Genomic DNA, 14,799 nt, shown 5'->3' on the forward strand with positions numbered 1-14,799 from the left:
CTGTATTACTTAATACTTGGGTAGCGAGTCGTAACTTCATTTTTTGCTTCGAATTGGGGTTAATATGCTTTTCTCTCAATTTTGGTGCATAAACAAAGTTAGGATTATTATTGTCCTTCTCGTAAAACAACTCTATATGACTCCATTTAGCAATACCTACAACAATATTATACCATTAAAAATAACATTCGATGTTAAACTAACATTAGAAATAACAAAATTTATTAATGTTTGGAAGTATGAATGAACTAATGAAACTTTGACATTATCAATTACTAGCTTTCGCCCGCGACTCCGTCCGAGTGGAATTAAAAAAAACAAAAGTGAGTAGCCTATGTGTTCTTCCAGACTATACTCCACATCTATGCCAAATTTCATCAAGATCCGTTCAGCCGTTTAGCCTACATAAACAAACATCCATCCATCCATCTAAACTTTCGCATTTATAATATTGGTAAGAAGTAAGAAGTAAGATAGTTTGTTTACCATCATTCTTAGTTCTTCTCGGTATTATATCAGATGGACATACTATGTCGTGTTTTATAAATAAGTTTCTGAAGCATTTGAATAAATGTGGTGGGTCAAAGAGTGTAATAACCTCGCGACCTTCTACAGTAATCTGTGGTTGATCTTGGGAAGCACCGAATAAACCTAATGTCTTTTTATTAACGTCATCCATATGACAAACTGTTGCTACAATATTCAATCCTGCCGCAAAACAGTGATGCATAACCTGTAATTTTAAAATAAATAATTAACTAACTTTTGCCCCTTACTCCGTCCAGGTAGTATTAAAAAACTTGGTTAACAATTGTCTTCTTCCCGACTATATCCTACATTACCAAATTTCATCCAGATCCGTTATCATTCCGCATATACCTTCTAACATCCATCCATGTAAACTTTCGCATTTATATTACTATGAACTATGATTTACAAGAAGCAATTCTATATATAGGTTTACTTGGGTCAGTTAAAGAATAGTTAGATGTGGCTGCATGTTTATTTACATTATTTTTTTATATTTAGTTTATTATATTAAAAATAATTGATAAACTCACTTCTACCAGCAGAGTACAAAGACGATCTGCGTTGATTGTTGTCCCAGAGAAATAAAAAGCAACAGGTTGTTTTATCTGTTGCTGTATTCCGGCTATCATGAAGATTACCGCGTGGGACGCTGCACGGACAGATCTTCCGTGGATACCATGGTCTTGGACACCATCAATTCTGTCATTTTTTGCATCATATTCAAAATGTTTTCGAATAGACATGTGACCAAACAGTAATATATAATGATTGTCGGATAATTTTTGTTCTTTTGCATGGGTTTTTAATAAGTAGAATAGCTTTTCATTACAGCCCACATCAAGTTCAAATCGAGTCAGTAAATTTCTTAATAATCTAGGGCCTGGTAGATTAAAAAATCTTCTTAAAAGTCTGTAGCATGTTGGTGATCTTTTATAAAGGCATAGAGACATAATTTTTTGGTTCAAACTCCATCTTTTTGGATGAGGTTTTCTTTCCGAGTTCTTCGTCTCTTCTTTTAGTGTTAAAGAAAATTTAGAATTCTTGAGATTTAATAATTTGTGGACATTTTCATTGTCACAAATTTTCTTTATTTGCATTGTTGTACTTAAATGGCTAATTTGATATTTTAATTGACGAATTTGTTGAACTAGCTTTATCCATTCATTATATTGTGAATCTTCTTTCTTTGTTGCAATTTCCTTGGGCGATATAGGTGACTCATTTGTAGATGTTTCTGGTTCAGATAAATTTGCAGTATTGGTAATATTTTTCTGTGAAGTACAAGGCTTGTCTGCCATTTTAATTATAACATCCTCTTTTATTACAATGGTACGTGGCTTTGACTTTCTCTGAAAAATGAATGATTTTTATAAGTGATTCTTTTATTAATCGAAGATGACTTAAGTGTATTTTAATTTAAGATAAGTTGATTTTTTTTTCACCTTAATGTTGAATGATTACTTGAGGTAGTAAATGCTACTTATATAAAACAAATCACATACAATTTGGTAAAGATACAGGATTTTATTCAAATCCTAGTGATATGTTTACTATTGATTATAGTCACATGCTTCAACATGCATATATCAACTAGGGTTGTAACGGAGTCCTTTAACGGAAACAGATGCGGAGGCGAAGGTCTTCACCTCTGCCGAAGTGGAAGAGGAATCAGAGGTCAATAATAAAATATTAATTGGGATTTATTAAAGAAATACAAACTAAAACTATGTTTATTCAAAATACAGATTGGTACATAATTACAAGACACAGTTTATTATGAAAATATAATGTATCACAATTTTAGTTAGTTGACATAACGATACTTAGTCGACCCACTCGTGTTTAAGACGTAAATTAACCTTCGTTAAAACTTCGCATAAGAAATAACGGAAACGGAAACAGATGCGGACTTATTATTTCTTGCAGAAGTTCTGCACTTGCGGATGCGGAAGCGGAGTTCCGTTACAACCCTAATATAAACATTCACACACAAATACTTACATTGTCACATTGATTTCCCGGTACGGCAAATCTATGAAGCTGTTTAGTAACCGGACTAATAAATGCTGACTCATTAAAATGTTGGTCACATAGCATTTTGTGATTTGAATGTAATTTTTTATGAAACTCCACAGAAGACCATTGTTGACGTTTGGGGTAACAGTATTTTGCCCATGATTCACACCTAAAAAGAAGATATGGAATAAAGTGAGTTAAAAAATCTGAATTATAAAACAATGGGAAAGTTAAGTACAAATTATTACTAGACAGAATATAAAAAAATGAAATTTAAACTGTCTGACTTTAACCACAAAATTATGCAGAATTACACAAACGTAAAAAAAACCTTTATCTGCTTGTAAACATTTTTAGGCTTTTTAATAAAGGAATTTATACTGTAAATGTAGAGGCATGGGGAGAGTACAATGTTTCTGTGAAAGCTGCTAATATTGCTATCATACTAAATTTTGCAAAATTAAATAACTGCAATGTCTTTAGCTCTATCTACTTCCACACACCTTTCTAAAACACTTATACATACATATATCGATAATTACACCTATTACATATATGTACTATGAAATCTAAAAACAGACAAACGACACACTTAAATCCTTACAAATAGAAAAAATAAATAACAGATACTATGGAAAAAAAGTATTGTGTGCTGCTCCAGCTTAGTCTTCAACATCATCACTATTACAACAGCGCACTATAAGGCTTCACTGGAGCTCGAAGCCTACCCTAAGTTAGGGGCGACTAGGCCATAGTAAACCATTTTTGAATATCTTCGCAGATATGTAACAGTTGCATCACGATGTTTCCCCCAGCTTAGTGGATGACACAAAGTAAAGTTTTTATAAACATTTAGATATTTTTACTTAGTGTTATGGCATTTCTTGCGTTTGAAGCCGCACGGGAGCTATTAGTATAAAGAATATGACTTACCGGTTCAAATTCGATTTTCCTGGTTTAGGAAAACGATACAATTTTGTATCAAGATTGTGAGCTGGTGATTTACCGCACTTTAAACAGCTTCTTTGACTTTCCTTCATAATAACATTTTTTTGAAGAAACAAAACAATTTTTTTTAGATCACTGATTTTGACGTATGTAAATTGGTTGAACAGATCAGCTCACAAAGACTTGAACCTTTGAGCTGCGGCTCTACGGCTAAATTAAAAGCTCACAGCAGCTCACAGTTCAAAGCGATGTACTACAAGCATGGAAGTAATATCACACAGTACATCCATGACTACAAGAATACAACTATTTAATCCGATGAGCCGCAAATTGTGCGGCAACTCGCAATTGACGCAAATCATATCTTTTTGGATATAAAAATTAAGCTGATTTGAGAACCGTTTTATTGGTCTGTAACTGATTTGCAGATCACCAATTTTAGTGGAGCACATGTCTACTAGTTTGCTAAAATCGAGTTGCTAGACTAATTTGGTTAATTATTAGTGAGAATATTATAATTGGATGAAAAAGTATGTAAACAATAGTATAATTAGTACATAAATGATTAACTGAACTATTAACATAAAATCAGAGTCAGAGATATAAAATATTGTGACTCAATTTTCCATTTCCGGTTGATTTTGTATACTATCTTGGCAACACTAAATTGACAGGTGTGTCTGTTTCAGTTTTTTTAGTTTTCAAAAGTTTAAGAAACGTTATGACGGAAACCAAACTGACAAAACAAAGATTTCAAACTGCAACGGTGGATTGGTTTATTTCGTTTTTATTGTAGAGCGTGAATTTAATTGTTAAATTGTTCCGTAATGAAATCTTTGCCTTAATACTGCATATTCATAAAATAAGTTCATCATGCAACTTAAATGGAAGTGTATTATTTCAAATTGGGTATGAATAGAAGCTTCATGAGTTTACGTATTTTTTTAACGAGCTTTTTTTTAATACTGTCTGTTTATTTCAGATAAACTGTTACTTTTACGACAACAATAACAAACATGAACCGCAAGTTAATCAAGAGTTGCTACTTAATATTATCAATCACCTTCGTCAAAATTTCAATTTGGACGAGTCGAAATCATCAATTTTTAGTGGACAGACATTAGAAGAATTTATTGCTGAAAAGTTCCCAGGATTTTTATTTCAAAATGGTACACTTCAAGCCATAACCGAAGACGATATATTCATAGCAGCATCTCTTTTGCTTTTCTTCGTTTGCGTTAACTCAAAAGATGTAAACATAAAAAGTGCTATGTGCAGTAAACTCAGCGCAAGCGATCAAGAAATTATACTAAAGTTTAGTAAAACTCTAATGGAATGTCCAAAGATATCATCTCTTGATGTAGTTGCTGCTATAACAGGTCAGTAAGATATTCTTTTTTTATTTATATAGCAAATTTTTAATGCTAGCAATCTAAAGTGACACAAAATTTGACCTAACATTCATTAAGTTCAGAAAGAGTTTTAAATGTAATAATGTAAACAGCAAATTTAATGTAATGTAATATTCGTATATCAAATATTTTATATGTGTAACAAGACAATAGACAATTAAATTATAAATATGACTTGCCATTTAGCTTAACTCCTAGTTTTGTTAGCAACACAAGATGTATAATAAGAGGGGTGAATTTTTTTCACACTAGCAAATGTCCCAGCTGTTCAAAAGAGCAGCTGGTAGATGTTGAAAGGTTGTTAACCATCTGTTTCCTGAATTAGCAAATTTAATACTAGAAATATTTATTTTAAATTATGGTTACTACTTGACAGTATTTAAGTATATAATGTAACTTTTATCTTTACTTACTATAGTCATTATTGTGCATTTTTTTAATTGTAAAATTCTTATGTTTTTTTACCTTATTGGTAAATGTCTCATTTAAGAAGTTTTGAAAGTGATTGATTTTTCCTGTTTATTTCTTCATATCATTGTACAAACTAAGAAAAAGCTATCACAAATCATTTAATTTAGTAAATATCATTATATATTGATATATCCTCTTTATGTATTTTTTCCCTTTCATCTTTTTGAGTGCTATTCATGTCTGTTCATTTTTTCCTCTCTTATATTTAGAGATCAAATGTTTTACTTGTAACATAAGTTGTATTATATTAGACTACACTTCTATACTAATATAAAGAGGAAAAAATTGTATTTTTGTATGTATTGTAATAACTCAAAAACTACTGGACCGATTTTAAAAATTAATGATTAAAAAACTATGTTATCTGTTAGTAACTATACTTTTTATTGTTTTTTAATTTCACACAGACAAAGTCGCGAGCAACAGCTAGTTTTCGATTTAGTAGAATTACATTAAACTATGAGATTTCTTCACCTCTGCGAGTGCATTGGTTTCAATGCAGTAATAGGACTTCCTAAGTATAACATTGCTTTTACATGATTATGTTGACAATGTAATTGGCTTATGATAGACAAGTTTTTATATGCTTCCTGAGAAATGGATTTGTAACAAGGATATACTGTTTACATATCTTATTGTTATTTCTTTGCCTGTGATAAACAAAGCAGTATAATAAATACTCCACACATCAGTCCAGTCTTTATGATTATTCTAACAAAATTGAAAATCAAGTTATAACACTGAGTTTACAGAAGCGTGCGGACCCGATATGTCGACTGGCGAGAGTTGTGGGCGCTCCTTGGTAGCGGAGACTCCGCCTGCGCTGCGCTCGCTGCACGGCGAAGTCCGCCGTCTGAAGGCCGCGCTAGACGCGGAGCGCTTTGACAGGAATTATCTGCAGGATGAGCTTGCCAGAACCAATTTGAAGCTAGATAAGTTAGGTAAAGTAATTTTTAAAGTCATTGTAAAACAAACATATTATAAACAAAGAAGGACTCTTACCATATCTCTCACTTCTATTAGTCTCCTCAAATTTTTCCTGTGGACAGCTACTTCTGACAGTAGCCAGTCACCAATTTCACATTCTCTCTTCCCATCTTGTATACTTATGTGTCATATATTAACTGGAATGCTTTATAATAGTCAAATATTTTAGAGAAAGACAAAGAACAATACAAGATAGATATAGTGAATCTGAAGGCAAAGATGTCAATGTGTTGTGGAGAGGCCGAGGCGCGTGGTGGGGAGGTGGAAAGCAGTGAGAACAGCAAACTGACCAGACAACTGCAACAGATGGAACAGCGCCTTGTTGACGTGCAGGAAGAACTGGATGAAGTCAAACACGAAAGGGACAATTTGAAGACAAAGGTCTGTGTTACATAGAAATTACATCATGTTTAATTGCAAATTTTAATTATATTTATTACTTGTGTACAATGCTTACAGTCTGTGACTCAAAAATATTTTCCGTAAAAATTTACTAACATAATGACATAAAAAAGTGAAGTAACATATGTCTAATAGTCCCCTAAATGGAGTATACGATTCCATTTTCTACTTTATTTTGGCTTTAAAATTAAATATGGCATTTCTTTGAAGATTCATTTTTATCTTCGATAAAAAATTTCAGTTGGACAACTTAAAAGGTGAATGCGACAGATTGATAGTGTTGAACCAACAAGAGAGCTCTCAGGCCTCTCAGCTGTCCGAGGAGTTGGAGAACGAGAGGCGGCTCAGCCAGAGCCTGCGCGAGCTGGTGGCGGAGCTCCGCCAGCACAACCAGCGGAACAGGCTCGACGCCAGCATGGAGTGTGACGACCCTGATGCCAGTCTGCTCTCTCTACAACGGAGTTTCAGTAAGAATCATTTTTATATGAAAATATTAAATCTTAGACTATGTCTAGAGATGTGATAGATATGAGTCAAAATAATGATTGTTTTATGATATTTTCCGTATTACAGCCGTATGTAACGATGTTTGTGCCAATGTAGTTGAAGTCCAGTTAGGCGAAGAAAGAGCAAAAATTGAAGCACTTAAACAACAAATAGACTTGTTGCAGGTATTAATATTTTTTATTTTTTCATAGACATGTAATTTTGCAATTTACAAACTTAATTTTGGATATTTTTTTGTAGGACGAATGTAATGAGCATCAACAAAATGTCAACACATTCAAGCAGATTATTTCAGAAAAAGAAAATGAAATTTTTAACCTTAAACATCGCATTAATGAGGAAATTGAGGACAAAAATAATTTAAAGTCTTTTTTGGACAATGAAATTACAAAATTGAACAATGTTGTTAATGAGTTAGAACAAAAACTTAAATCTCAGAGCGAACAATGTAAAATGATTAACGAGAAACATGTACACGAAGTTCGAACATTACAAGATGAGAAAATGTCCCTCATACAAAGTTTATCAGATCAAGCCAGAAAGTCAGATATACAAATAAAGGAATTAAAAGAGGAATTGGACAAAGAGAAAACTTCTAAAATTAACATGAGAGATGATTATGAAAATCATGTTATGAAATTAAAAGAAAAAGTATTAAATAGAAACAATGAATTGGTGGAGTTGCAAAATAAGATTTTACAAAAAGGTGAAATCATTGAACAATTAAGTTTGGAACTTCGCAAAGAGAAGGAATCTAATAACGTTAAAATTATCGAACTTACAAATGATTTTGCGGTTTTGAATGAACAAAAACATGAAATAGAAAAGGACTTAAAGGACAAATGTTTAGAAACTACAAAATTAGTAGATGAAATACACAAATATGAGATTTCCATTGATACATTGAACAAAGAACTTGATTCTTTTAAAACATTGTCAACTAATTTGAAAGAAGAATGTAAAACTTTAGAAGAAACTAAACAATCTTTACTAGACGACGTTCAAAATGGACAAATCAGTGCTGATAAAATGCGCAAAGAACTGGATAACTTGAGGCAGTTGCACATTGAAGAGAAGGATAAACTTGGGTGTAAAGTTGACGAAATGTGCGCTATGGTGAAATCACTTCAAACTCAATTGCAAAATGAGATCGACTTTAAGTTAGGATTGCAACGTGAGTTGGAAAAGACACAGGGTGTTATCACAAAATTATCAAACACCAACACAAAACTGAACACTGAATTGGCAGAAACAATCACAAAAATACAAGCTAAAGATGAAATAATCAAGACTAATGATTTATCTCTACAAGAAGAACGAGATAAGTGTATAAATTTAAAACGAGACTTTGACAAGCTTAGGGTTAGTATTGAAAAAGTCTCAAATGAAGTTTTACAAAAGAGTCAAACATTAAAGGAATATGAAACATTGAATGAATCGTTGCAGGTAGAAATCGCAAAAAATAATGAACAAATTAGAACACTTCATACAGAGTTGGCGAATGTCAATGATGAAAAGTTAAGTTTGCAAACTTCCATTACATCATTGAGACATGAAAAAGACACAGTCATAAACGATAAGGATTTACTTTTACATAAAGAAAAGGAAATACACGAAGTACTTAAAAGGGAGTATGATGCTTTACAAATGTTTGTAGAATCATTAAATATTGAAAAGGACAAAATTATTAAGGAAAAGGATCTACTAATACATGAAGAAAAGAAAACTCATGAAATACTCAAAAAAGAGTATGATGATTTGAAAACTTTTGTTGAAATATTAAAGAATGAAAAAGATAATGTTATAAAAGACAAGGATTTACTTTTACATAAAGAAAAAGAAGAATATGAAGTACTTAAAAAAGAGTGTGATAGTCTACATACTTCCATTGAATTATTAAAGAATGAAAAAGATGAAATAATACAAGAAAAAGATTTACTTTTACGTAAAGAAAAGGAAACACATGAAGTACTCAAAAAGGAATGTGATTGTCTACAATATTTTGTCGAATCATTGAAAAACGAAAAAGATAGATTAACAAAAGAGACTGATATACTTTTGCATAAAGAAAAAGAAACACAAAGTGTACTTAAAAAAGAATACGATAGCCTGCAAACTTTCGTACATTCATTAAGAAATGAAACAGATAAAATTATAGAAGAAAAAGATTTACTTCTGCATCAAATAAAAGAAGAATATGACGTACTTAAAAAGGAGTGTGATGACCTTAAAATTAATTTGGAAAAAGTTTCCAGTGAATTAATCTTGAAAGACAAAGTAATACAAGAATGTAATAATAATTTAGAACAGTTAAATACGTCTTTGCAGAATCAAGTTACAACAACCAATGAAATTATTGATTCACTGAAAAAAGATTTGGTAACATTAAATGCAGAAAAGCAAAGTCTTCAAGACGTAATAAAATCACTTACAGATGAGAAAAATAAAATCACTATAGAAAAAGAAGACATTTTGCGTAAAGAAAAAGAAATGTACAACAAATTAAAAGAGGATGAGGATAATATTAAAAAAGATTTGATTATGGTATCTAAGGAACTGACAATAAAAGAAACTCTGTTGAAACAACATGAAGAAAAACTGACAAACCTAAATGATTATTGTAAAACGGAGATTTCTAAATATACAGAAAAAATTGATACACTCAACCAAGATTTGACTATTGCTAATGTACAAATCCAAAAACTTCAGGACTCCATTCAATTAATAACACAAGAAAAAGATGCAATTATCAAAGAAACTGGTTTACAATTACAAACAGAAAAGGAAATGTATACAAAACTTAAACAAGACTTTGACCAACTTAATAAAGACATGGAACAACTAAGTATTGATACTGAAGAGAAAGACAAAATAATACAAAAATGTGAAAATGAATTACGACATCTTAATAAATGTTTGCAGGACGAAATAAATAAAAATACGGATATAATTACATCAATTAACGAAGACTTAAAGACTGTTAACGCCGAGAAAGAAAGTCTACATAAAACTATAATATCATTAAATGATGAAAAAAATAATTTGATTAAAATTGTTAATGAAAAAACAGACTTTATATCGGAATTGGAGTCAGAACGTGAATTGCTATCGAGGAAAATGGAAGAGAAAGGCGCAAGTAAGTTTTAAAATATTATTTTGCATGCGTTAAACGTAAAATTATCATATATTCTTATTCTTTTATTTTATTATTACAGCGATTAATGGTTTGGAGCAAAAGTTGCAAGACAAAATGTTAGGTTTTATGGAAATCGAAAATAATTTCGGTACTGAAATTTCAAAACTTATGGCAAAATTGAGTGACACTGAAAAAACTTTCAAAGATATTAAATCAAAATCTAATACTATTATAGAAAATCAGGAATTACAAATACAATCATTGAACGGGGACATATTTACTCTAAAAGGTAAATATGACAGTAGTCTAAAAGAAATAGGCAAATTGGAAAAGAACTTAAAAGAAATGAATACGAAATATGAGAAAGCAGAAAAAGATTACCAAAATAAATGTAAAATACTAGAAGATGCAAATAATAAGAAGCGAAACGAAATAACATTAAAAGACACAAGTATTTATGAATTAAACATGAAAAATACTTCACTATCTTCATTAGTTGCAGAGCGAGAAAAAGGTGTTTATTTATTTTTTTATTGTCTTCCACATGTAGCCATAAGTTTATTTTTTAATGAATACTTGATTTTTTGTTTTTTAGAACTAACCATTTTGCGAGATGCAAATAACGAATGGAAATGTAAAAAAGATCTTATGGTTGACAATTTGAAAAAAGAAAAGGAAGAAATATTAAATACAGTAGAAGAATTAAACAATAAAACAGAAGAATTGTGTGAAGAGTTAAAAGAAAAGTCACTTAAAGTAGATACTTTAGAAGAAGAATTAAAAGTATGTAATAACGAAATTGCAACTTTGGAGAAAGAAAAGTCTCTATACAAAGCATTATTAGTTGAATTAGAAAAAGACAAAGACAATTTGATGAGTAAGAATAGAAAATTGGAAAGTGAGATTAAGGAGTTGCTCGAAGGGAGAAATAACTTGGAATCCAACTTAATTAAATTGAAAACTAACTTTGACGAATTGAAAAATAACTTGGTCGTACTTGAACAAGAAAAAACTGAAATGAGCAATGAACTGAAAAGAACTAAGATAGGTATGTTTGTAATGGCTTACGATTTTAATTTTATTTTGTATTTTGTTATCATTAATATAAAATTGTATAAGCAATAGTCATATTAATTTGAAGTAATTATTTTTTCAGATCTAAAAGAATTGGAAGAAGAATACCAGAATGAGTTAGAGGTTAAAGATGAAATGTGTGAGACCCTTAAGAAGAGAACAAAACTCTTAGAAGATTATAAACTACTACAGGATAAAAGTAACAATGACCTTATGAAATTAGAAGAGAAAGAATCCGAAATAAACTCATTAAAACAGGAGATTAACAATAAAAATGACAAAATATGTAAATTAGAAGAGTCTGATAATAGAAAGGAAATAACCTTTATGGAATTAAAACAGGAGAAAGAAAAATTGGAAATTGAAAAGGATAATCTTATTAAGGAGAGAGATTGCATTTTAAACAAAATAGCGGAAGTTGAAAATAAAAACCTGGTATTAGAAAATGAACATTTGCCGAAATTGAAGGAAGACAATTTACGATTGTCTAGATTAACTGAAGAAAATAAAACTGGTAATTTATTTTATAATATACTACCTTTCGCCCGCGACTCCGTCCGCGTGGAATTAAAAAAAAAACAAAAGTGAATAGCCTATGTGTTCTTCCAGACTATCCTCTACATCTATACTAAATTTCATCGAAATCCGTTCAGCCGTTTAGACTACAAACTCTAACAAACATCCATCCATCTATCCATCCATCCATCCATCCATCCATCCATCTATCTAAACTTTCGCATTTATAATATTAGTATAAAGTATATTATTAGTATAAAGTATATTATTAGTATTAAGTATTATTGTCATTGTTGTTTTTACAAAAACATTATTTTACGTTTAATTTAATTTTGCGTTAAGTATGAAATGTTTAGCTCTACAGACGGAGAATATCACGTACTTTCTTTTTACAGTCATAACAAATTTAGAGAAACTATTAAAAGACAAATCTGAAGAAATTGATAAACTGAGTCAAAATTATGACGCAGATAAAGCGACTCTTACAAATAAATGTCAACTTTTGGAGGAAAATCTAAAAGAGTCCATATTGGATCTTGGTAAACGAAACACCGAAATTAATGAACTAAGAAAAGAACTGGAAATATTTATATCAGAAGCAAAACAACGTGAAATTGAATTACAAGAAAATAATAAAACATTACTTGAACAATATGAAGAAAAAGATGTTAAATTACGTGAACTGATAGAAGAATTGAAAGAAGGGAAAGCGACCATATCACGATGTCAACAAGAACTTCAAAGCAAGGATATTAGAATCTTAGAACTTAAACAAAGACTGAATATGGCTGAAACTGAGAATAGAGAAGTTTTGCAAAACGAAACATTGCATTTTACGGAAACTCTGAAGAAAAAAGATGAAGGTAAATATGTTAAAAATCTTTTAAACTTTTAATAACCAAGGTATCGATTAATTTTATTTATCTTTACTTTTTCTTGTGCTTTTGTGTTTTGTCACTAAATATTTTATGATCATCTATTTGATATAATGTTTACTCTTCTAGAATGTGCTTTATTACGAAACGAGAATAACGAATGGAAAATCAAAATAGATGCCTTGGAAGTTGAATTTAAAGATGAAAAGAAAACTCTACAAAACGAACTACAAGCACAAGTTAATAACAATGAAATATTAGCAAAAGATCTTGAACAGACAATTGAACAATCAAAAACGCTTAGTGAAAAATTACAAATTTCTAATAATGAAATGACAGAATTAAGAAAAGAAATTAACGACATCAAAAATGAAAATGAAAAAATTGCAAGCGACAATAATTTAATAATTCAAGAGAATAATGACAATATTGCAAAATTAAATGACCTACAGAAAGAATTTGATGTTTTACAAAATGAATTGACTCAAATTAAAGAAGATAACGTGCGACTGAAACATATTGCAGAAAAATATGAATCAGGTAAGTTTATTGTTTTTTGTATAAACGTGTTTTGACAGAATAACAATAAATTATATATGTTTTTCAGAGATTATGACTTTGGAAAGGATAATCCGTAAAGAAATGGAACTAAATGATAATCTATTTGAAGAAAATATTGATAAACTAGACATTATTGACAAATGTACAATTTTACAAGAATATAACAAAACGATACAACAAGTCTTGGAACAAAGAAGAACAAAAATAAATGTACTAAAAGAGGAAATTAAAACTGTGACTTCTGACGCTAAAGCTCGTGAAATTGACTTGAAAGAAAAGAATGAAATGTTAACAAAGATGTTAGAAGAAAAGGACGATATTATTTTAAAAATCAATGAGGATTTGGCTAAAGAAAAAGTAATTAGTGTCGAATACCAAAAGCAAGTGCAGTTACACGAAAACGATATCAGCGAATTGGAGAAAAAATTGAGCCTGTTGAAAAATGACGTCGACCGAAACAACCAAATCGAATCAAGTAAGTAACATCTTGTAAGTTGCGGGTTTTAAAATGTATTGCAATTTTGTAAAACTTACGTAAATTATTGCAGATGAGGCCAAGAGAATAGAAAAGTGTGAGGAGGCCGAGACGCGCGGCTCTGCGCTGCAGCACGGCCCCGACACTCAGGTATATAGCTCTTCATCCGACATCACCCATTCCGCCATGGAGAAGAACAAAATCATTTCTGATCTAGAGAGAATACTGACTGACAAAAATAGGACCATAAGTAATCTTAACAGTGATATAACCTATTTGAAGTCGTTGATGGCCGAGTCGGAAAGCGAGGTACTAGACAAGAACAAGGAGCTAGAGTTGAGCAGAGAGAACTGCCAGCAGCTCTCGCTTCAGCTCAAGAAAATCGTCCACCAAAAGAATGAGGAAATATTGGACCTGAAAAAGCAGATCACGAAGATGAGTCTCACGGAGAACCGCGCCTCGCAGATCATCAAGGTGTCGGCCCGGTACCAGGAGATCATACAAAAAAGAATCGCTGAAATTAAATCCGACACCGCGCTAAAGGAGTTGACGAACTTCGGCAACGCCGCCAACTGCGACCTCAAGCGCAGCCTGAACTCGGGCTCCATCACGATGGAGGACCTCGAGAACTTCCTGGAGACCACCGACCGGCACCTGCGGCACTGCGCCGAGAGACGCGCCGCGCTGCAGAAGGAGCGCGACAGACTGCTAGAGGTCAACAGGATTAACGAGTCGGACGTTATCAACATAAAGAAGTTCCTCACCGAGCTCTCCGTCAGCGTGAAGACGTTCAATTCCTACAAGGAGATGTACTCGCAAAAGCTGAGTAGGGTGATTCTGCTGCAAAGGACGGTGAGGCGAGAGATACTGAAGGTGGAGGAGCGGCTG

At 31.6% G+C, this 14,799-nt stretch overlaps 1 protein-coding gene across 1 annotated transcript in view; it reads left to right on the plus strand.

Annotated features, from left to right (window-relative positions):
• The first annotated feature begins 4,208 nt into the window (after window positions 1-4,208).
• LOC106102135 (golgin subfamily A member 4-like) overlaps window positions 4,209-14,799 on the plus strand; it is a 13,297-nt gene continuing 2,706 nt past the window's right edge. The window contains exons 1-14 of the mRNA XM_013281545.1: window positions 4,209-4,404; window positions 4,478-4,874; window positions 6,131-6,319; window positions 6,535-6,746; window positions 7,009-7,234; window positions 7,341-7,438; window positions 7,515-10,410; window positions 10,490-10,924; window positions 11,006-11,458; window positions 11,567-11,998; window positions 12,396-12,863; window positions 13,005-13,415; window positions 13,483-13,911; window positions 13,985-14,795. Coding sequence (XP_013136999.1) covers window positions 4,369-4,404; window positions 4,478-4,874; window positions 6,131-6,319; window positions 6,535-6,746; window positions 7,009-7,234; window positions 7,341-7,438; window positions 7,515-10,410; window positions 10,490-10,924; window positions 11,006-11,458; window positions 11,567-11,998; window positions 12,396-12,863; window positions 13,005-13,415; window positions 13,483-13,911; window positions 13,985-14,795 — 7,493 coding nt within the window. The 5' untranslated portion in view covers window positions 4,209-4,368. The remainder of the gene's footprint in view (window positions 4,405-4,477; window positions 4,875-6,130; window positions 6,320-6,534; window positions 6,747-7,008; window positions 7,235-7,340; window positions 7,439-7,514; window positions 10,411-10,489; window positions 10,925-11,005; window positions 11,459-11,566; window positions 11,999-12,395; window positions 12,864-13,004; window positions 13,416-13,482; window positions 13,912-13,984; window positions 14,796-14,799) is intronic.

This window comes from Papilio polytes, unplaced genomic scaffold, assembly GCF_000836215.1.
Source record: "Papilio polytes unplaced genomic scaffold, Ppol_1.0 DF823923.1, whole genome shotgun sequence".
Taxonomy (NCBI): Eukaryota; Metazoa; Arthropoda; class Insecta; order Lepidoptera; family Papilionidae; genus Papilio; species Papilio polytes.